General features: G+C 35.6%; 5 protein-coding genes and 4 non-coding genes across 9 annotated transcripts in view; 3 read left to right on the forward strand and 6 right to left on the reverse strand.

Moving 5' to 3' along the window:
* Positions 1-17779, forward strand: part of LOC133850359 (zinc finger protein 709) — a 29100-nt gene extending 11321 nt beyond the window's left edge. Inside the window, exons 3-4 of the mRNA XM_062286424.1 lie at positions 10578-10772; positions 17344-17779. Coding sequence (XP_062142408.1) covers positions 10578-10772; positions 17344-17662 — 514 coding nt within the window. The 3' untranslated portion in view covers positions 17663-17779. The remainder of the gene's footprint in view (positions 1-10577; positions 10773-17343) is intronic.
* On the forward strand, positions 3975-4868 carry LOC133850645 (C-type lectin domain family 6 member A-like). Its single transcript, XM_062286782.1, has 2 exons — positions 3975-4084; positions 4162-4868. The coding sequence occupies exons 1-2, from the start codon at positions 4025-4027 to the stop codon at positions 4768-4770; spliced, it is 669 nt and encodes a 222-aa protein (XP_062142766.1). The 5' UTR covers positions 3975-4024; the 3' UTR covers positions 4771-4868.
* LOC133850621 (C-type lectin 37Db-like) lies at positions 11396-12244 on the reverse strand. The gene is made up of 2 exons (XM_062286746.1): positions 12074-12244; positions 11396-12006 (listed from the first exon to the last, which is right to left on the reverse strand). The coding sequence occupies exons 1-2, from the start codon at positions 12131-12133 to the stop codon at positions 11425-11427; spliced, it is 642 nt and encodes a 213-aa protein (XP_062142730.1). The 5' UTR covers positions 12134-12244; the 3' UTR covers positions 11396-11424.
* Positions 12745-13602, reverse strand: LOC133842289 (accessory gland protein Acp29AB-like). Its single transcript, XM_062275331.1, has 2 exons — positions 13491-13602; positions 12745-13429 (listed from the first exon to the last, which is right to left on the reverse strand). Exons 1-2 carry the CDS (start codon positions 13548-13550, stop codon positions 12764-12766), a joined length of 726 nt encoding a protein of 241 aa, XP_062131315.1. The 5' UTR covers positions 13551-13602; the 3' UTR covers positions 12745-12763.
* On the reverse strand, positions 17774-17844 carry Trnag-gcc (transfer RNA glycine (anticodon GCC)). Its single transcript has one exon. It is a non-coding gene; the product is annotated as a tRNA-Gly (tRNA).
* A 246-nt stretch (positions 17845-18090) lies between these two features.
* Trnag-gcc (transfer RNA glycine (anticodon GCC)) lies at positions 18091-18161 on the reverse strand. The gene has a single exon. It is a non-coding gene; the product is annotated as a tRNA-Gly (tRNA).
* A 223-nt stretch (positions 18162-18384) lies between these two features.
* On the reverse strand, positions 18385-18455 carry Trnag-gcc (transfer RNA glycine (anticodon GCC)). Its single transcript has one exon. It is a non-coding gene; the product is annotated as a tRNA-Gly (tRNA).
* Positions 18456-18710: 255 nt separating this feature from the next.
* Trnag-gcc (transfer RNA glycine (anticodon GCC)) lies at positions 18711-18781 on the reverse strand. The gene has a single exon. It is a non-coding gene; the product is annotated as a tRNA-Gly (tRNA).
* Positions 18782-19151: 370 nt separating this feature from the next.
* Positions 19152-20053, forward strand: LOC133849723 (uncharacterized). Its single transcript, XM_062285820.1, has 2 exons — positions 19152-19257; positions 19317-20053. Exons 1-2 carry the CDS (start codon positions 19195-19197, stop codon positions 19764-19766), a joined length of 513 nt encoding a protein of 170 aa, XP_062141804.1. The 5' UTR covers positions 19152-19194; the 3' UTR covers positions 19767-20053.
* Positions 20054-20524: the final 471 nt, after the last annotated feature.

Consider the following 20524-nt stretch of genomic DNA (forward strand, 5'->3'; position numbering starts at 1 on the left):
ATATTTGATTGCGTTGCAAAATAATTTCCTTATGCAATTCAATACTCAACGCAGATGGTGTATCAATTTTGTTAGACGCATCGATTCGCAGATACTCTTAACATACATTAAAAACAATTAAGAAAGTCGAAAAAAACAAGTCAATAAATACAAAACATTGCTGTATTATTCTCAAAATATTCCTCGTTAACAATTAGTAGTATATCAATATACCAAGTATAGGCGTTGGTATATTTTTAGTATTTTTGCGTTATTTATTTGATATTTTCTAAAAATAATGCGGTAATGTTTTGCTTACATTTTTTTCTGGCTTATTAAGTAGTATATCAATATACCAAATATAGCATTCGGTATATTTTTAATATTTTGAGGTATTCAAAATATACCAGATTGTCAACCAAATCAATCAAGACCCGAAAGCAGCAGGCTTTCTGTGGCATATAAAATATTAAATTTCGTAGAGAGCAATCTTATCTGCGTTCAAAATAAAAACAAATTCGATGTCAAATGTTGACACAAATCATCCAATTAGTATACTTATTATTAATTATGTATTTCAAAAGGTCGCAATAAATTAATCACGACAGTTCAAGAGAAATTCCCCGATTTGTTTACTTCGATTACTTAATTTATTATACATATTGTAGTTGTATTTTAATCTCGTATTTATATTAAATAATCCCAAAGACTCGCTGCTTTCATTGTGACTCAAGTTAGATTCGAGAGGATGAGGGGATTGAGAATGCTATTCTGGCGTGGACGGATCCAAATCTAGGCATCCAATTACGTCTCAGTCGTAACTAATCATAAGTTTTCTTTTAGTCTGGGCGATGTGATGACGTCTGCTGCTCCTCGTTCACGTCCTGCATTCACATTCGCATTCATATCCATATCCTATAGTTGATGCTCGCTGCCAAGTTGCAACTAATTCCTTAAGCAAACATTAAGTTGAATTGCAGCTAGTCGACGGCTGAGACTGAGACTCTGAGTCTGAATCTGAGTCTGAGTCTGAAGTTTGACTGGGAATAACTGAATGCATAAAGCAAAGGGCCTTGTGAGGAGAAAAGACAGAGAAAAAGAGAGAGAAAGAGCATTTTCCACTTTTCAAGTGATTATTTGAAAAATTTATTAAAATGCTCATTTGAAGTTATTGTCGTGCGCGCTTTGATGTAGATACTTTGCTTTTACGACTAACGAGACCAAGTGGCCAGCCAAGGAGCCCGAGACTCGCAGATCAACTGGCTGCAAGATTACACTGAACTGGGAAAAGAGGTAGGGGATGGGGATGGGGAGGAGAAGTGGGTTGCCAGTGCCAGCAAAAGTTTCCAGTATGCCGCAGTCGCAGTCGCAGTTCGCCGTTGAGAAAAGGACGACGCGACGTCGTCAGTCATGTCAACAACGCAACGCAACGCAGCGCAGCGCAGCTCACTTCCGGAATTCCAGACTTGAACTAACTCAACTTTTACGGCTGCTGACGGCGGGTTGCTGCTACCAGCGACGCTAGAGATGGCAGCGTGACACGAGTAAAATAATACCAAAATATTCAACTATATAAAGTTGCTAGATATTTATGTAGATTGAGTTTTCATACCAAAATATTGAACTATATAGATTTGATATATATTTTATAGATTGAGTTTACATTTTTTTCTTAGGGAAAAATTAGGGAATGAATTATTTTTTAAATAGCGAAATATTTTATATTTTTCTCTAATAAAATTTGTATTATTTTTTTTTTTGTTTTTTGCTAATATCTTAAATATATAATATGTATTTATATAACTCATTTTAGGAAATAGAACACTAGCATTACCAAGTACAGATTGATATGAACTCTTTCGTGAATAGTAATGAAGATGACATATAAGTATAGTTAAATTGGGTAGAAAATGTTTTTCATTTATCGAGATAATTTCATTAACAATCTCGAATTATTTTGTATTTATAATTTACAATTAAACCTCAAAGTTGTTTAAAATGTCAAACAAACAATTAGTATATGATCAAATAAAATTTAATAATAATTTTTGACTTCCTACAGATCATAATTTATAATTGAACCTCAGTATTAAAAGTTATATTATAGCTGGTCAGATTACCATATTCATATAAATTTACTCGTATATATCGTATAGCTAATTCGTTTCTCATTAATTCGTGTCACGAGCGCATCACTAGCTTGACAAGAGTCTGCTCGCTGGCTGTTTAAATGGGTCCTGTGCGGATACTTTGCCAGCATCAGCATCAGTCTAAAGTTTGAGGCGCTCACGTCCTCATTCTCATCTCCATCCTCAACCTCTTTTTCTCTTGCTCATTTTCATCCATCGTCGTCGACGTCGTCGTCGTTGGGCAATTCACTTTTATTGAAATGGCGTGCAATGTTCTGTTTTGTTCTGTGCTGTTTCGGAATAGGAATCGGATTCTTTTGGCATTTCGCATTTCCAATTCGTAGTTGTTGCTGCCGCTGCTTCGACTGCTTTCTCTCTACTCTCATCTTTTTCTGTAGCTTTCTATGTCTGCGTTTCTAGTTTATTTTATTTTGTATTTTAAGTCATTTCTATGCTGCATCATTCGTTCTCCCGGAGTTGATTCTGTTGATGGCACAAAGTGCAGTGCAATTCATTTTAATGGTCTCTCTCCATCACACCACTTCCACGTCCCACGTCCATTTCCCTTTCCAGTCCTAGGTCCAGTCGTCACTTGAGAGTCAATTTCACAAAACTTGATTTCCCATTTCCAATGCCAACACACTCGCTCCATCCATCGATTTAAGGGATTGGCATGCTCAACTCTCGCCAGCCAGCGCATTTATTCACTTTTATGAATCTGCGAAATTGAGTCGGACATTGTTCGGTTTTTGTGGTCCGGCCCCCGTCAGCAGAACGTGTGTGTATGTGTGTGTGTTTTCTGCTCTTGTTTTGTATTTGTACTGAGTTTCAATCGCTGTTGTTGTTGATGCTCTTTGGCAAGTCGCAGCCATGTCGTATCTTTCTATACTGCTGTCTGTGGCATCAACTCGTGAGCATCACGTCAGCATGCATAAATGTTTATCAAATGGAGACCTTTTCGATTGAGCATACACAGCTCTCCATAAAAGAGAATTAAGAAAAGATAGCTGCAGTTTAATTTGAGGCAGAATAGTCATCTTTTAAAATTTCTAGCATCTATCTATCCATCTATTGATCTGACAATATCACCATTTAACATAACTAACTTTTTTTTGAATTTTTATATACCAAATATTTATGTATATATACCTCATTGTGTATCATTCCATTTTCATCGTCTATCCTGTACAATTAAGAACACTTGTGATACCCTACATTTTATATGTATTTTGTCATTACATTTTTCATTTATTTTCCATGAAAACAGTTCAATAATCTCAGGCTTTCAATTCAATTTGTCGAATTTTAGCAGCTAAAGATTAGATTGGGAATTAATGGAAAATTAGTGAGAGTTAATCTTAATGCTGAATACAGAATATGCTTCTGTCGAGGATTTTATACAAGAGTGTCTAACTCAAGTCCCCTTCAACACATCACAAATGTCTAGGGTATAAGTCAAATGTCGCAAACTTGAACTTGAACTGATTGTTTCACACGTAATAAGCGCTGATAGCAGAGAGTGGAAAGTGATAACATATATATTAAATTTTGTTTATAATCGTGTAGGAATACTAAAGACGTTTTTTTGTCGACTGTGCGATACCCGGCTTTAAATCAATATATATTGTTTTACTAAACAATATTTTAAAACAATGTTTTACACACACGGTAAAAGCGGAATTGTTATTAAAATATACCAAAATAAATATCTTATAAATACAAAAATGTACCAAAAGCTATATTTGGTATATATTTGGTATATCAATTTAGTATATATTGTTCGAAAACCTAATACACACTCACTCGTAATGTGTGCCGGGTATGAAGAAGCGTGTATTATTGAAATCTATTAAATAGTTTGAAAATTCATTCGGATGCCTTAGTTGTCTGCTGCCGTCTGCCAACAGTGAGTCACAATGAGAGTGATTGGTCTGGTGCTTTTAATCGCAGTACTCGCAGTTCAAGGGAATGTTCCGGTGAGATTACGCAACAAAACACTCTGCGATTAAAAATACAAATGCGTTTTTCTTTTTTTTTGTAATAAATTGGACAGACTTGTGAGGAATCCAAAGCGCTTGAGTCGACTTGCGGTGGCTATTGCTTTAATGTCGTCAAATCGCTGTTAGATCACTCAAAAGCAATGCAAAATGAACTCAGATATTGCAATCCAAACTCTGAATCAAACATCGATGCCCTGATTGAACAAAGGTTTAAGACACTGGAGGCCAAGGTGGAGAAAAGGCTTAAGGATTTGCCGATTAAATTGCCAGCTGATATATATCCCTATGAGCAAATCGGTTCAAAGTTCTACTTGATTGAAGAGGGACTTTATCTCAACTGGTCTCAAGCGAATCGTCTGTGTCTCCTAACGGGCGGACATTTGGTGCACCTTCAGAATCGAAGCGAACTGAATGCCATCATACCACGGCTGAGCAACAACGATTATTGGCTGGATATCAACAATATCCTGAAAGAGGACGATTATGTATCCAAGACATCGGGCAAAGCACCGCCTTTCTTCGCTTGGTTTCCAAATGAGCCAAACAAGGGTCAAGAGCGCTGTGTTGAGCTGCACAATAAGTTTTCAGTGTATGCAATGAGCGATGCCAAGTGCGATTCTAGTTATTTCAACATTATCTGTGAGAAGGAATTTCAAGATTAGTTCAGTGCTGAAAATGTAATACTCTTTTCTTAATCATTGCTGATTTTGTGTGGCATGCGTTATCAATAAACAAGACCTCACTCATTTAGAGTATTGAATATTGAGTATACTTTTAATCTAGCAACATTTTAGAAATGTTCACTCCTATGTTTTTTTACAGGGCAATAGTTTCATTGGCGAATCAGTCGAAATACTATTTAAGGAGTGGTTAAGGGTCATTTAAGCTCTGTTAGATCACACAAAAACAAATGAAGTTGAAGTTGACTCTTGAAAGCCACACTCTGACTGTGAGTTTCCCTCTACCCATTTTCAATAAAAACAAAACAAATACTCATATAATAGTATATCGGTTTACTAAATATAGCCTACGGTATATTTTAGTATATTTCTGGCATATTAGCTTGGCTAATTAGACCTTGAAAATTGTTCGTAATCGCTAGCACAGGTTGAATGACATTGAAGCAATACAATCAAAATTGTGATAAAAGATCCGTTGTCTCTCATAAGTAAAAGAAAAGTACATTTGAAGAGGATATTAAACTAACTAATAAAGTCGACATACATAATCAGATTCATACTTAATATACATATATTCATTTCGATTCGCACAAGGCAGCAAAACTAAAACTAAATGCCGATAATGCACAGCATATATAGCTAAGCTGTACTATATTTCGTATTTCATCAATATGATTTATATATACGTATTATATACATAAACAACAGGCAAAAGAATTGTGTTTAAAGAGAGAAATACTGAGAGAGGAATACAGTATAATGTCAATAATCGCACTGACTTTAAATTCCAATATAGTTGGAAAGCGGAACAGCTACTAAATTGAACCTATTATCAGGACAGCAAACATATTGTGAGAAGATTTTTATTGTCAAATATTATTTCGCATCCATTTGATTTGTTTAGTTCTAAGCAAATGAATTAATTTTTAAATTTATATTTGTGTATAAACAGAATTTATTCAATTTGTACATACATATATGCTTTACTTTACGTAGACTGTATAAACTTAAGCAGTACTATGTACATATATTTCGTATTCAGTCAATTTATATGTATGTATATGTAGCAATGTATTTTCGTTTTCTTATCACCAGTAGAGCACACACTCAATCGTGCGGCATACAAAGCTCGTAATCAAAAGTTTAAAAGGTTGAAATTAATATAATATGTACGTCACAAAATGTCTGTATGCATATTTTAAAAAATAAAAATAAATTTCGCAGAAAGAAATAAATATGTCAAAGAGGAATAACAAATGTAGAAAGCAGTAAGAATTTCGAGTGTGATCAACTTTGATATACCCGCTGACCATTTTCAATAAAGGCAAAACATAAACAATACTTAAATATACCGAAAACTATAATATATGGATGTTACAATATTCGGTATATACATGGGCTATTGCATTAAAAATATTCCATTGAGTATAAAATATACCAGTTTGTCAACTAAAGCAACTAAAACCTGACTAAAAGCTTTTCTTACAATATTAAATTGTTTCCTAAATAACTTTAATCAATTTAACAATTTTATACTGAATGCATACCTGAAATATCCCCGCTAAAATCTAGTTTAAAATGCTTTATTTCGTCGAGCATTTTTTCCAGTTTATAACTCCTATGCATTATTATTAAAAATCTGTACGTAAATAAGTTATTTTAGAGTCTTTATAAAAGATTGGATTAAATGCATAGAAGTGATCTGGATATCAGATGCGTTCGTAATGAAATAAAAAAGATTGCAAGGGTTTAGAGGTGAGACGTAAGACATTTAACGATAATTTCCGACGGCGCTTGAAGTTGTGCTGCCGCCTCGCAGATAAGCCAACGAAAATGAATAAAAGGTGTTTTTGGGTGGCACTTCCCTAATTACACATGGGGCATAAATGTGTGTGCAGCCACGCCCACTGTAGCTTGATAAAAACTAATTTCACATGCAGCACAGGACGAACCATCAAAATCCAGCTAATGTCGCACAAGCGAACAACAACTTTGGAGAACTGCAAAAGACGATGTGGCACAAGACTTACGTACCAATTACATGAAAGTTGGACAAGGATTGGATGCCAGTGGATGTGGATGTGGAGGGGGAGTGGAAGCTTGACTGGCGAAAACTTGAGCACATCCTTGTGAGTGACACCGGAAGCTGTCGCTGCACTGGTGACTAACACCCGCGGCACAAAACTTGTGCCAAACCAACACACACACACACACGAACACTAACACAGAAGACACGACAAGGAAGACAAGCAAAAGGCTGTCATAAATATTTATGCGAGTTTTGGGAACAACAATGCCAAAGACAGAGCACAACACCATTGACTGCGACGACGACGACGACGACTACACATGCGATTGTCTAAGAAGCAGTTCAGATGCGAGATGGAGTTGGAGTTGGGAGTTAAAAGGAGGCAAGACACAAGGAATTGCAGCTGACAATGAGCAGGCAGCAGCAACAGCAGCAGCAGCAGGATACATTTGCACCTGCAGCTGCCGCACCCGCGACATGTTTGCTCAGCGTCTTGGGCTTCCGCCAACCATCCAGCCAGCCATGTCCTTAGCTTCAGCTCCTGCTGCCTCCTCTGCTAATGGATGGCGTGCAAAAGTTGACACAACACCGCCAGCCCAAAGCCAAACAGCTTCTTTGCCGCGTGCAGCTGCTGCTTCTCTCGTGTTGCTCTCGGCTGATTTCTGTAGACTTGAGTTCGACTTTGAAGACTCCCCTTCTTCAGCTCCCCTTTTCACTTCCACACCCAGCCATTGGCTGCAGAACAAAAGGGCAAAGTTTTCGTCGCCAGGCGTGAAACGTTTCGTCAACTAATCGCAACGAAGTTGCCTCGCTACCAGCTCATCCCCATCCTCATCCTCAGTCACATTCTCATTCTTATCCTTATGCATATTCACATTGAAAGGCGGCGCTTGCTGCAGGGCGTGTTTCGATTTTAAATGTTTTATGCAATGAATGACATTTTAAACATTTGTGTTTTGACAGACTTTAGAAATTGTGCAAAAGCGATTAGACTTGATTTTATTTTCTTATCTCTCAATAAGTCGTGTGACAAAGTAACAAAAACAGATTCAATTGCATTCATTACAATATTTTAAATTCTTTAAAGAGACATACATAATACAATCATTCTAGACTTTCTCTAATTTCTACGCATAATAACGAAAAAATGCTTTGTTCTTTCGCTTTAACCTCAAAAGTATCTTCATCACTTGTATTGCGATCATTTTTGAAGTGACTATCGAAATGTCATGAAGTTATGTAAAGGTTATTTATTTTATTTTATTTATTATTATTTATTATGTATTTATCTGGTATATTTTGCCTTTTATAGTACTTCATATATATATCAAATATATTCTTTTGTTTATTTTTAGTATTTTTGCGGTATATTATTGTAGCGTATTTTAACGTTAATATCGCATTGTTTTGCTTTTATGATATATTTTGAATGAAGTACTATATAAATATACCAAATATAGTTTTTGGTATATTTTTAGTATTTTTTGTATATTTATTTGGTATACTTTAAAGTTAATACCGCACTGTTTCACAACGTGTAGCGAGTATCTCACTGTCGAGCACACTCGACTTTACCTTTCTTACTTGTTTATAAATAAAACTAAAGATAGCATCTGATGTGTACATTAAAGTCTACTGATTCTGCGTTTTAATTTAATATATGTATGTACATAATTAATTCATTTATACTCAAATCAATTTCATATTAGAAAGCGTTTTGCTGTACTATTTAAATAGTTAAGTTTTTCTATTTTCCTGAAAATGTTGGAAGCATTCAATTTACGTTAATGACAGTTGGAATTCGTGGATGGAAATAAGTATCTAAGAGATGCGAATTAGTGAGACAGACAGTTAAAGCTGGAGAAGTTTGAGACCGAACTGAACTGAAAAGTGGGCAAGAAGAAGAAGCAGAAGAAGAGGAAGCGTAAAATGCAGTTGAGGAAATAAAAGTTAATGTTATAACTGAAAATACAGGAACGAACGAAAGAGCGAAGCGAAAGATAATTTTGTTGTTGTCGTTGTTGCATCTAATTCGCTTTGCTTTCATTTGTTGTTGCCGTCGGCGCCATTATCCCAGTGTGCACGCCAGCAACATCAACAGCAGCAACATGAACAACAACAACAACAATTTACGGGAAAACTCCTGCAGGTGAAATGGCATCCTTTTGTCAAGTCTCAAACGCCAGCATCGACTTGCTGTTGTCCACCGCCCACCCGCCTGCCACGCCCATCATCATCCTGTTGTCGTTGTCGTTGTCGTTGTCATTGTCGTTGCTATTCAAACTCCATACAAAGTGACATTTCACATATCAACGCCAACGTTGTCGTTGTCGTTTTTGTTGTCGTTGTTGTTCTCGTTTTTGTTGTTGCTGCCGACGCCCACGCGACGGCATCATTAGAAATGCATGACAATGTCTCCAACACCAGCCTGGCCACGCCTCCAAGCACAATGTTTACCCCTCCCACCCAACAACAACTACCTGATATCGTTGCTAGCATTGTTGCCGTTAAGAGGAATTTAGATTAAAGATTGAAACTTTGTTAATGTCGCGCATTATTAAGAAGAATCTTTTTCTATATGCCCAACCAACGTCACATAAATTCCAAATGAGCAACGGAAATTAACACTTTCAATATTTATGCGCACAAATGTGCCAGAAAACTAAGCACAACATTGCAATCTGTATTAAATTAAAGACAAGTGTTTTGGCTTTCTATTTAATAATAATTTACTTTGTTACGCAGAAATATTTCTAATAAATAGATATTCCGTCTAAAGCGTTTTATTTGTTTTGATGTGTTGAACAAATAAATACAGATTTTCTAACATACCAAATATACCAGGCTTTACTTTCACAATATACCAAAAACACTAAAATATATCATTAGATATAATAATGTATACCAAATATACTAGACATTAATCTCACAATATACCGAAAAATGCTAAAATGTGCCAAAAGTTATATTTGGTATATCGTGATAGTACTACATAACAAATAAACCATGTAGTATTCTCACAATATACCAAACTAATATACCAAAAATACTGAAATATATCATAAACTAGTATTTTGTATAAGGGTATACTATAATACCAAATAAACCATATAGTATTCTCATAATATCCAAAACTAATATACCAAAAATACTAAAAATAAATTGTATTTGGTATATCGAGACAGTACTATATACAAAATATACCAGATACATGACTTTAAGTGCACTTGGCTATGGTGATTGTTATTTTAAATCATTTCAACTATACTGTAGATTCAATTTCAATTGAAGCTATATGTGCTAGAAACCCTAAATGTCCGACTAATTTAAAGTGAGCATTGGCCTTAGACAATAACGACAACAACAACAATGACGATGATAACGACGACGACTCTCAGCTGTTTCGATTAATTAGCATCTGTAATTGATGTGCAGAAAAGTTTTGCCTACGAGTTTGCATTTGGATTGTGGGCCGACAACTCGAACGGACCTTTTTGAGTGGACACGGACTTGGACATGGACATGGACATAGACACAGACTGGGACATGGACATGGACATGGTCGGTAGGTCGGTTCAGGTTCGTGTCTCTGTGCCCATTGAACGTGCCTTTGCATGCGACGTGACTTTGGTGCGAATTACTTTTGCTTTGATTTAATGTAATTAAAAAATGTTCAAATAAAATGCGAAATACAACAAAACAAAATGAATAAGTAAATGTGATGTAACATCTAACCATCTCCACAACTTTTCTCTTACAGATCCTCTTTGAAGGACCACGAAATGCTTCACACTGACCTCGAGCGCAGTCTTCGCTGTCATTTTGAGGGCTGCCACTATTCAACCTTTCGCAGTGCAGCCCTGAAAACGCACCTGCTCTCCCATGCCGAGGGCAGTCACAAGTGTTCCCACAACAATTGCAGTTATGTGGGCAAAAGTGCGCAGCACTTGAAGAGGTGAGTTGCCATTGACTTTAAAACTGTTTCAGCAACAATTCATTTGCACTGATTTTTGGTACTTACAATACTAATAACAGTATTTATTTGGTTAGTTAGGAAAAATTTTAGAAGTTATTTAAGATATAATTTGATATTTTGAGTTGATAATGTCGTATATTTTGAAGACTATAGAGTATTTTTGACGTGATAATATACCAAATATACAGTTTCGGTATATTTTTAGTATTTTATCGGAATATAAATTTGGTATCTCTTATATTTTGAGTTGATAATGTGGTATATTTTGAAGACTATAGTATATTTTTGACGTGATAGTATATCGATATACCAAATATATACGTTCGGTATTTTGTAGTATTTTTTCGGAATATAAATTTGGTATCTCTTATACTTTGAGTTGATAATGTGGTATATTTTGAAGACGTGATAGTATATCGATATACCAGATATATACTTCAATATATTTTTAGTATTTATCGCAGTATAAATTTGTTTGTTAAGGTTTTAATGAAAATTGAAACTTCTTTAAAATGAACTCTTTATTTAAAATTATTTAGTATTGCAAATAACGAAGTAAATTATTTCAATCAAGTTTCAATTCAGATACTTAAATTTTGTACAACAATGAACTGTGTTTCGGTACTAGAATTTACGGCTTGTTCTTCTCGCATATGAAGTGACACTTATCATGGCAAAAAATATCATTCATCGTATAGATATTATCCACCTCACGCAACTGCACGCAATCTTCGTTGGAGTTTGCATCGTTCGGTTCACCAGGAGAATACCATTTTAAGAAGGGCGCCATTAGTCCAGACGTCAGTGAAATATATTCACTTTCGTTAGCCAAATCATTGATATCGATCCAGTAAAATCTGTGCTTTAACTTCCCACTTAATACCTCAAGATCATGCTCATTTTGTAGATGCGCCAAATGTCCACCTAATTCGGCGCATTTGTGAGCAGCCTTGAACCAATTCACCTCGTCGTCATTCTCAATATAGTAATACTTCGAACCAATTCTCTCAAATGGCAATGCTTGAATTGGATCGATAGTTTTATGTAATAGACGCTCAATATTTTCCAATTTCTCTTGAATCTTTGAATTCTCAATAGCTTCCAAGTGATTGATTCTGCTCTGCAAGACACGAGTGTGCTCCAAGATCGGATGCAACGACTTAAAACAATAACGACCACAAGTAGATTCAAGCTCTCGCAATTCTTGGCAGTTCTACAAAAGAGAATCAAGATTTGTTATTATCAATTTATTGATGATGCACTACATTAAGGAAACTCACAGCTTTGCACTTTTGCACGGCAAGCACTGCGATCAAAATCGAAAATAAAACGATTTTCATTGTGTTTATTTTATATTTGTTTATTTGCAATATTAACTTTTATAACAATAGATTAAGACTTTCCGCGTTTGTATTTTTTAATTGAAAGCTGCCAGACGAATGAAGCACATGCAAAAAGTTGTCACGAAATCCGTCAATTTGACATCGTTGAATACAGTGAAAACTCGTTAAGTGAGCCACCACTTTCAATGAACACTTTCTCTATAGTTAAATTTTCATAATTATTTCTTCTCCTTTAAATAAACATTCTTTTCCATGAGCTGACGAAAGTTGTTCGATTGTCAGTGTTCTGCCAAAAGAGTTTTCACTGTATCGTGTTTTAAAAATATTCCTTATCAAATGACCTGAGACGTGTCAATAACTTGTAATCTTTATATATAAATAATATATATATATATATTTTATTATATATATTCTTTATCAGCAATTTAAAAAACAAGTGTTTGCAAATTGTTTCTTTATATACATTATATAGACTTATATATTCCTTATCAGCAGTTTAAAAAACAAGTGTTGGAGAATTATTTGTTTTGATGCAAAGTTGATTTATTTAAAATACAAATTTAGTATACACTTTCGTGCATGTTTAATAGATTTATTATGAGTGAATATTCAAATACTCTAAAGTCTTTATTTCCTTTCGCAAATAAAGTTACATTTAGAGACACAATGACCATCGTTCATCAGATAATATGATGAAGCTTGGGAATGAATAAGTAGAACGCAATCTTCATCTTGCATATTATTCGGTTCGCCTGAATCCCATTTGAGGAATGGCGCCTGCTCTCCAGTTTTAAGGGATATATATTCACCTTCAGTCTCAATATCGTTGACATCAATCCAATACGTACTTTCAGTTAATTTCGAAATAAGTGCATTGCGTTCAGCTTCACTTTGTAGACTCACTAAGTGCGCATCCATTTTTAGGCACTCGTGCCAAGCAGCGAACCAATTCAACGTCTTTGAGTTTTCAATATAGTAATATTTTGCACCGATTTTCTGAAATAGTTGTTCCGTCGGTGCCTGTGACTTTTGTTCTAATAGTAAAAGCTTCTCGGGAATAGTTTCAACGTGTCGTGAACTCATCTCTCGATTAATAGATTTGAATTCTTCGTTGACCGTTTTGCGTAGTTCATCAATGCTGTCGGTAAGATTTTCCAGTGTATTCGATTGCCGCTTATCTTCGATCTCATCGGCTCTGCTTTGGAGTATCTTCATATAGTCCAAGAAAGGCTTAACGACTTTAAAGCAATATTTGCCGCAAGCTGACTCAAGTTCTCTAGATTCTTCACAGTTCTAAAAAAGAGAATTGAATTTTGTTATCACTACGACGATGATGATGAGGTTAATGGCTCACCGCGTTGCACTTTTGGACGGCAAGCAATGTGATTAAAATTGAAAATAAGTTGTTTTTCATTGCGGCGCACTTGAGTTTGACTTAAAGAAATGAGAGCTGGCAGATGACTAAAACACCCGAATGAATTACGGGCATTAAATAAGCACATTTCATATTGTAGAATGTACTATATTTATTTATTATCGAAGGTAGCGAAAGCACAATTAATAATCTCAAAAACGACTCGAGAATATTGTCTAGCTTTTTCTTAAGTAAATACTTGATTATTCGCAGTATTTATTCTCAGATTACTCAAATCAAAGCCAAACAACCAGCTTCCCATATTTCTTTTTTCTAGGGTATAAAAGTTGAACAAGCAAAATGGAAATGGGAATCTAAATTCAAATAAAAAAAAAAGTAGCAACAAGAGCAAAAATGTCATCCATAATTGCAGACTTTGAACGGCAATTGCATAAATTGATGAAAGCAACAACAGCAACAACAACAAGAAGCTGCTTGCCACATCAAAGTGTGGAGCCAAGTGGGGAAAAAAGGGGGAAATAAGCAAGTTGCCCGAGAGTCGAACCACAAAATCGTGACTTATCGATCGCCTTTGATATGCGCATTGAATTCTTGTAATATTTCCAATGCGCTGCCCGTCTCAATGCTGCTGCAGCTGCCTCCTGTTGCAAGTTGCCAGTTACCAGTTGCAAGTTGCAAGCTGCAGCTCCTCCTCCGCATGCAGCAGCCACAGCAGCAGCAGCTTCAGCGACAGCGTTCGATCTGTGCGACGACGTTTCGGCTCGTTCAGGGCCAATTGCTGGCAATGGCAGTGCCACCGTTGTCTGCCACTGCCACTGTGCAGCTGTCCGCCCCAAGTCCAATCTGCAACACACACACACAGAGAGGAGTTGCGAGTGGTCTTTTTCTTATACTCATTACCTATAGAGTAGAAGGGTATTATAAGTTTGTGCTAGCAGAGGGAGGCATCTCCGATCCAAAAAAGTTTATATATTCTTGATCTGCGTCAAAATTCGAGGCGTTGCATGTAGATATGTCCATCTGTCTGTCTGTCCGTCCGTATTAACACCTAGATATCAGAGACTATAAGAGATAGAGTTATAATTTTCGACAGCACTTGTCATGTTTGCCCGCAGATCAAGTTTATTTCAAATGTTTACCACGCCCACTTCCGCCATGCAAAACCGAAAATATCGAATAAAATGTATAATTTTGAAGCTAGAGTTGCTAATTTTGGTAAAGACAATAATAACTTTAGTATTTATGATTCCTGAGAATTTGATTACGATCGCATAAAATTAATAACAAATTAGTTCAAAAATACTTCTGTATGGTATACAATCTGGTATAATTAATATACCATAAAGGTATATTTCACATCTAGTACTTCAACGGTATACCAAATATGACCTTCAGTACATTTTAGTATTTTTGTGGTGTATTATTTGGTATATTTTAAAATTAATACCGCACAGCTTTGTACCAAATAGGTATATTTATAAACAAGTACTTCAACAATATACCAAATATGACCTTCAGTATATTTTAGTATTTTTGTGGTATATTGTTTGGTATATTTTGAAGTTTTGCTGGATATATCGGGTATCTTACAATCGAGCACACTTGACTGTAGCTTTTTTACTTGTTTTTTGCTATACTTGTGAACGTGCAGCGTCGCCTCGTAGCGATCGCTTTGATGGAGACAACATTTGGCGTTGTCTTTTGTACTCTTTTCTTTTTGCAGTTGTTTGCACAGAATTTGAATATTGCAAAGTTGCATGTGGCAAGCAATTCAATGCTGCACTATTTATTGTATTGCCGCAACTAATATATATGTAGAGCTCTATTCCCATTGCCATAATAATTACGATCAATTCATAGGGCGACAAAAATCTTTCAGCTAATGTTAATGCGATCTACTTAAGCAGTATTGTTGCGCTCAGATTTATTTTTAGTTCATTCTTAAAAACCCAAAAATACTTTAAAAACTTGCAAGTGAATAAGTTGAGAAGAAGTATGGAAAAATGAATCAATATTTAATGAAACTTAAATGAAAAGTTGTATTTGAAGCTCCTATTACACTCGACTGTTGTTTACGCTCAACAATGTCAAATAATTGCGAGACTCTCATTAAAATGGGATGCATAAATCCCGCACAGAAGTGGCAAGAAGCGCGAACTGTGATATGCTTAACTCGCAGTCAAGATCTTCAATTAGCTATCAAAATACAACAAAGAAGAGAAAAAGTGCGGCCTGTTGTGGAATTCAAAGCCGGGTCTCTGAAATGCGTTCAGTATTTGGTACGATCGACGAGTTGTCGGCCGCTCAAAGGAGACGCAAGTCCTACAACTCCTACAACTTGCAGCGTGGCACGAATATGCAACTGCCACAGCAACTGCCACAGCAACTGCCACAGCAACTGCCACAGCAACAGCAACAGCAATGAGCGGCTCCATTACTTGCCGCTAATTAAGCCTACCGAGTGCGCATGAACCGCACGACAAACGTCTCTGTCTCCACCTCTCAGTTTCAGTCTTGTTCTCCGTCTTCGTCTTCGTCTCGGTTTCCATCTCAGAGTCACAGAGTCTGTTTTTCCGCTCTCTCTCTATCGAGGCTGCAACTTAAGCTCTGCTTGAGATTTCACACAGATTCCAATTCGACGCGGCCACGCAGAACATTGGCAATTAATTGTGAGTCCTCGGTTTGGACAGTAGCTGATAACTGGAGTGGACACAACAGCCACAGCAACAGCCACAGCAACAGCAACAAATGAGCGTCAGCCGCAGGCCCCGAATTTGCTTCTGGGTATTTTTTTTGCTTTTTTTTTTTTTTGCCAGACTCTGCCAGAAGCATCTCCAAAGGCCGTGCATTGGCATTGGGTCGTCGTCGTAATTGAAGCCGCGTAACTGTGTGCACCCTACAGTCGTGTATGGCATTATCGAAAGTTAGGCATATAAACAGAGACATATGCTTTGTGACTTTTCAAACTATACTCAATCAAATCAATGAGGATCAGCTCATCTTAAAATATAATATATGTTGCGAATAAAAACAAAACTTTTTCTAAGCATTAATCAGCTAAATTTGACATTAATACATTTTGATTAGAAATAATCTATTTCTAGACATTGAAGATCAGCTTAAGATTTTGAATTGAAGTAAATTTTGTTAAATGAAGACCAGAGATTTAAAAATTAAGAACATGCAAATTGAGAATATAAATATTGTTTATTTTTGCTTTGAATATAAATTCGCTTTTTTCTAGACATTAAAGATCAGCTTAAGATCTTGAACTGAAGTAAATTTTTTTCAAATGAAGATTAGCGCTTGTTTATTTTTGCTTTCAAGGGCCTATATATATTTTTAAATATTTTATTTCTATTTAAAAGATATTACTTTGCATACTAAATGTCTATAAATCAAAGCATTATATTAATAGCTGAGCAGTGTGTAAATACATTGCAAATAGCGTATATTTTAGTCTGAAATACCCGAGCAAAGCGAGTGCTTTGATGCAGTTTACCAAAACAGATCTACATCTGAGTAGACGGTTTTCAGTCCTGCCTCTCTTTCCCTTGTCTCTTGTCCCTTATCCACACCCTCACACCGCAACTGAGAACCGCAAACGTTGTCGATTGCCTGTTGTCCTTTTGAAGCGGCGCGAGTTGCCAACTTATTCGTATTTTGATTTCGGGCGTGCGATTCGAATGCGAAATTAGCAATTAGTTGTTGCTGGCTGCGTTGCTCTGCGACAGCCGCCGCCACTGGAATTTACCGCCTAATCAAGTTTAAGATTTTAAATATGGCTTCGACTAGCAGTGCGAATACTTAACAGTTTTTTTGTTTTCTTCAGGCACCTCAATTCGCATGAGAGCGAACGCTTTGGCTGCGATCAGTGTGATTTCAAGGCGCGTCTCAAGGGTCAACTGAAGCGACACATGCTTCGTCACACGGGCACCAAATCGCACAAATGTCCGTACTGTGACTACCAATGCAGCACGTTGGATAACCTGCGGAATCACATCATCAAGACGGGCAAGCATCCCGGCAAATTCATCTACGAGTGTGCCTCCTGCATGGCTGAGGATCCGCATTCAACCAGCATCTTCAAGAGCAACAGTTTTAAGGAGTATCAACTGCATTTACGCACACACAATTCGCCATTGGCATAAATCATTTGAAATGCGCCTAAAAGTATATATACCCATATACAATTTTAAGTAATTTGAAGGTAAGTGATACAAAAAATTTGTATGGTACACAAAATAGAAAAAAGTTAATGTTGCATCGGCCGGGAATCGAACCCGGGCCGCCCGCGTGGCAGGCGAGCATTCTACCACTGAACCACCGATGCTTCTATAAATCGGTTGTCGAAATATGGAAACTTTAAGTTTCATTTCATATATTATATTTAAATTATTTCGGATATTTGCTTATCTCTCTTTTTTTCAATTTATAGTAGGCACCGCTCAATCTTGCACACCAGTAAATTTCTGTTCTTTTGTCAATATTATTTAAGATTTAAAATTCTTTAATATACATATTCGTTTTGCTGTTAAAATTGCTACTTTTAGTCATAAAAAATTAAAAAAGTAATTTTTGCATCGGCCGGGAATCGAACCCGGGCCGCCCGCGTGGCAGGCGAGCATTCTACCACTGAACCACCGATGCTTCCATAAATTTTGTAACCATATATAAAAACTAGGGAGTTAAATTTAAGATTAATATATAAAATTTACGTATAGAAAAGTCGCTGAACACGCTTAGAAGAAAACTTGAAATTTAATAATATTTAAGACTTTAATAAGAAATACCAAATCATAGATTAATTATAAAAATAAACAAAACAAAAAAGATCAACATAAGTGATTAAATAATTTAAAAAAAGTAATTCTGCATCGGCCGGGAATCGAACCCGGGCCGCCCGCGTGGCAGGCGAGCATTCTACCACTGAACCACCGATGCTTCTATAAATTCTCTGGTGAAATATAAAAACTTTAAGTTACTTTTCATATATAAACTAATTTCGCATATATATTTGCTTATATTTTTTAAATTTATAGTAGGCAGAGTCTAATCTCGCATGCCAGCGAATTTCTGTTCGTTTATAAATATTATTTAAGATTCAAAACAGATTTAAAGTTCTTTAATTTATGCGTTTGCTGGTAAATATAAATAAAATTGCTACTTTTAGTGATAAATAATTAAAAAAAGTTATTCTGCATCGGCCGGGAATCGAACCCGGGCCGCCCGCGTGGCAGGCGAGCATTCTACCACTGAACCACCGATGCTTGTGTGATTCAGTCTTAAAATATACCAAGTTTAAAATGTCAAATCGTTGTCTTAACTCAATTAGGTTCATCGTTTGTATAATTTAAGAAATTTTCATTGATTGCTGTCATGAAGAGATTGAAATGTGATTCACGCGCATGTGACATTGATAACCCCAATAAAAATAAATCACTCATTTAATGCTGATCATATTTATTATTTTTAAAATGTGTGTAATTCCCCTCATAATTTCCATTCATGACACTTTATATGATTATAAAGAAAGCGTCTTTAATATTAAGAGGGTCAAGTGATAACCTCTAAAAAAGAATATAAATTATATGACGCAAATTCATGAAATCTAGTATATTTTTAGTATTTAAGCTCGGCTTCTAGGCAAACATATTTACTGTTTACTTTTCTGCGAATCGAAATGAATACAATAATACTATTCGTGTCCCTTATCTCGGCGGTTGCAGGAAATAGCGTTGAAATAGTGAGTTCAACTATTAACTTATATTCAAGATTGCCACAAGATTCGCTTTCTACTTATAGAACTGCCAAGAATCAAAAGAACTGGAATCAACCTGCGGAAATTATTGCTTTAAAGCCATCAAACCTGTGTTAGATCATACAAAGTATCTACAAAGTCAAACGCAGCACTTGAATGAGCCAGACAATTTAAAGAAACTTGTAGACACTTGGATCGAACAGAAATTAGACAATTTGAGAGCAGCTGCTGAAGCAGATTTACTTAAACACTTCAAATTGCAAGATGAAAAGGTCGATCAAAAACTGCAAAATCTACAGAAACTAATAGAAGAACGTAAACAAAAAGTTGGGCCGTCTTTTCAGAAAATTGGTTCGAAATATTATTATATTGAAGAATCTGAAGAGATCAATTGGATGGGGGCAGTCAACAAATGTCTAACCTTGGGTGGACATTTGATTAGTATCGAAAATCTAGATGAGTTTAATGCAATCAAAAAAGAAATTGCGGACTGATAAAGATTATTGGATTGACATTAACGATATATCTAAAGAGGGAGAATTTACTTCGATTTCTACAGGTCGCAAAGCAAACTTTTTTATATGGAAGTCTGGTGAACCAAACAATATTGGTAATAATGAACATTGCGGCGAATTGTATTGCGCTGTTGGGCACCAAATGAATGATGATACATGTAGTAAAAAAGCAATTGTTTATTTGTGAATTTGGAAATGAACATAAATAAATACATAGGTTATTTAAAAATTGCCTTCTCGATTATAGCAACAGTTTTTCATACAAATTTTGTTTACTAAAATATATTTTCTTTTCTTTTTGCTTCTTATGACAATGCCTTTGTGCAGTTTATAAAAACACTAAATAGTAATAAATTAATTATTTCAACAACAAATTTAAACATTGCACTTAGTTCTCAATTATTTTATAACATCCATGAAATTCTATTCGTATAAATCTAGAAGCAGAGTCTATCGAACACATTCACTATATGTTTAGATTAATGAAAGTGATACACAACGACTTATCTCTATCTTTGTCTCAATTTTGATAACCTTAAGTTCAATTGCATAACACATATTGTCCATTACGTGCATTCCAATCAGTTTCATATACGAACTACATATAGTATATTTTGGGTATATAAGTTCTGTTTTTGTTCTGAAGAGCTTCAGTTCAAAAAAACATCACATCACATCATTGTGTGAATCAACATGAATATAATAATATTTGGACTCCTTCTCTCAGTCATCGTTGT

The sequence above is a fragment of the Drosophila sulfurigaster genome, chromosome 2L, assembly GCF_023558435.1.
Source record: "Drosophila sulfurigaster albostrigata strain 15112-1811.04 chromosome 2L, ASM2355843v2, whole genome shotgun sequence".
Classification (NCBI taxonomy): domain Eukaryota; kingdom Metazoa; phylum Arthropoda; class Insecta; order Diptera; family Drosophilidae; genus Drosophila; species Drosophila sulfurigaster.

Coding starts and splice junctions, on each gene's coding strand:
- LOC133849723 (XM_062285820.1), top strand. CDS start 19,195: ATGAATACAATAATACTATTCGTGTCCCTTATCTCGGCGGTTGCAGGA. Junction 19,258..19,316: donor CAGGAAATAGCGTTGAAATA/GTGAGTTCAACT, acceptor TTCTACTTATAG/AACTGCCAAGAATCAAAAGA.
- LOC133850645 (XM_062286782.1), top strand. CDS start 4,025: ATGAGAGTGATTGGTCTGGTGCTTTTAATCGCAGTACTCGCAGTTCAA. Junction 4,085..4,161: donor CAGTTCAAGGGAATGTTCCG/GTGAGATTACGC, acceptor TAAATTGGACAG/ACTTGTGAGGAATCCAAAGC.
- LOC133850621 (XM_062286746.1), bottom strand. CDS start 12,133: ATGAAAATCGTTTTATTTTCGATTTTGATCGCAGTGCTTGCCGTGCAA. Junction 12,007..12,073: donor CCGTGCAAAAGTGCAAAGCT/GTGAGTTTCCTT, acceptor TCTCTTTTGTAG/AACTGCCAAGAATTGCGAGA.
- LOC133842289 (XM_062275331.1), bottom strand. CDS start 13,550: ATGAAAAACAACTTATTTTCAATTTTAATCACATTGCTTGCCGTCCAA. Junction 13,430..13,490: donor CCGTCCAAAAGTGCAACGCG/GTGAGCCATTAA, acceptor TCTCTTTTTTAG/AACTGTGAAGAATCTAGAGA.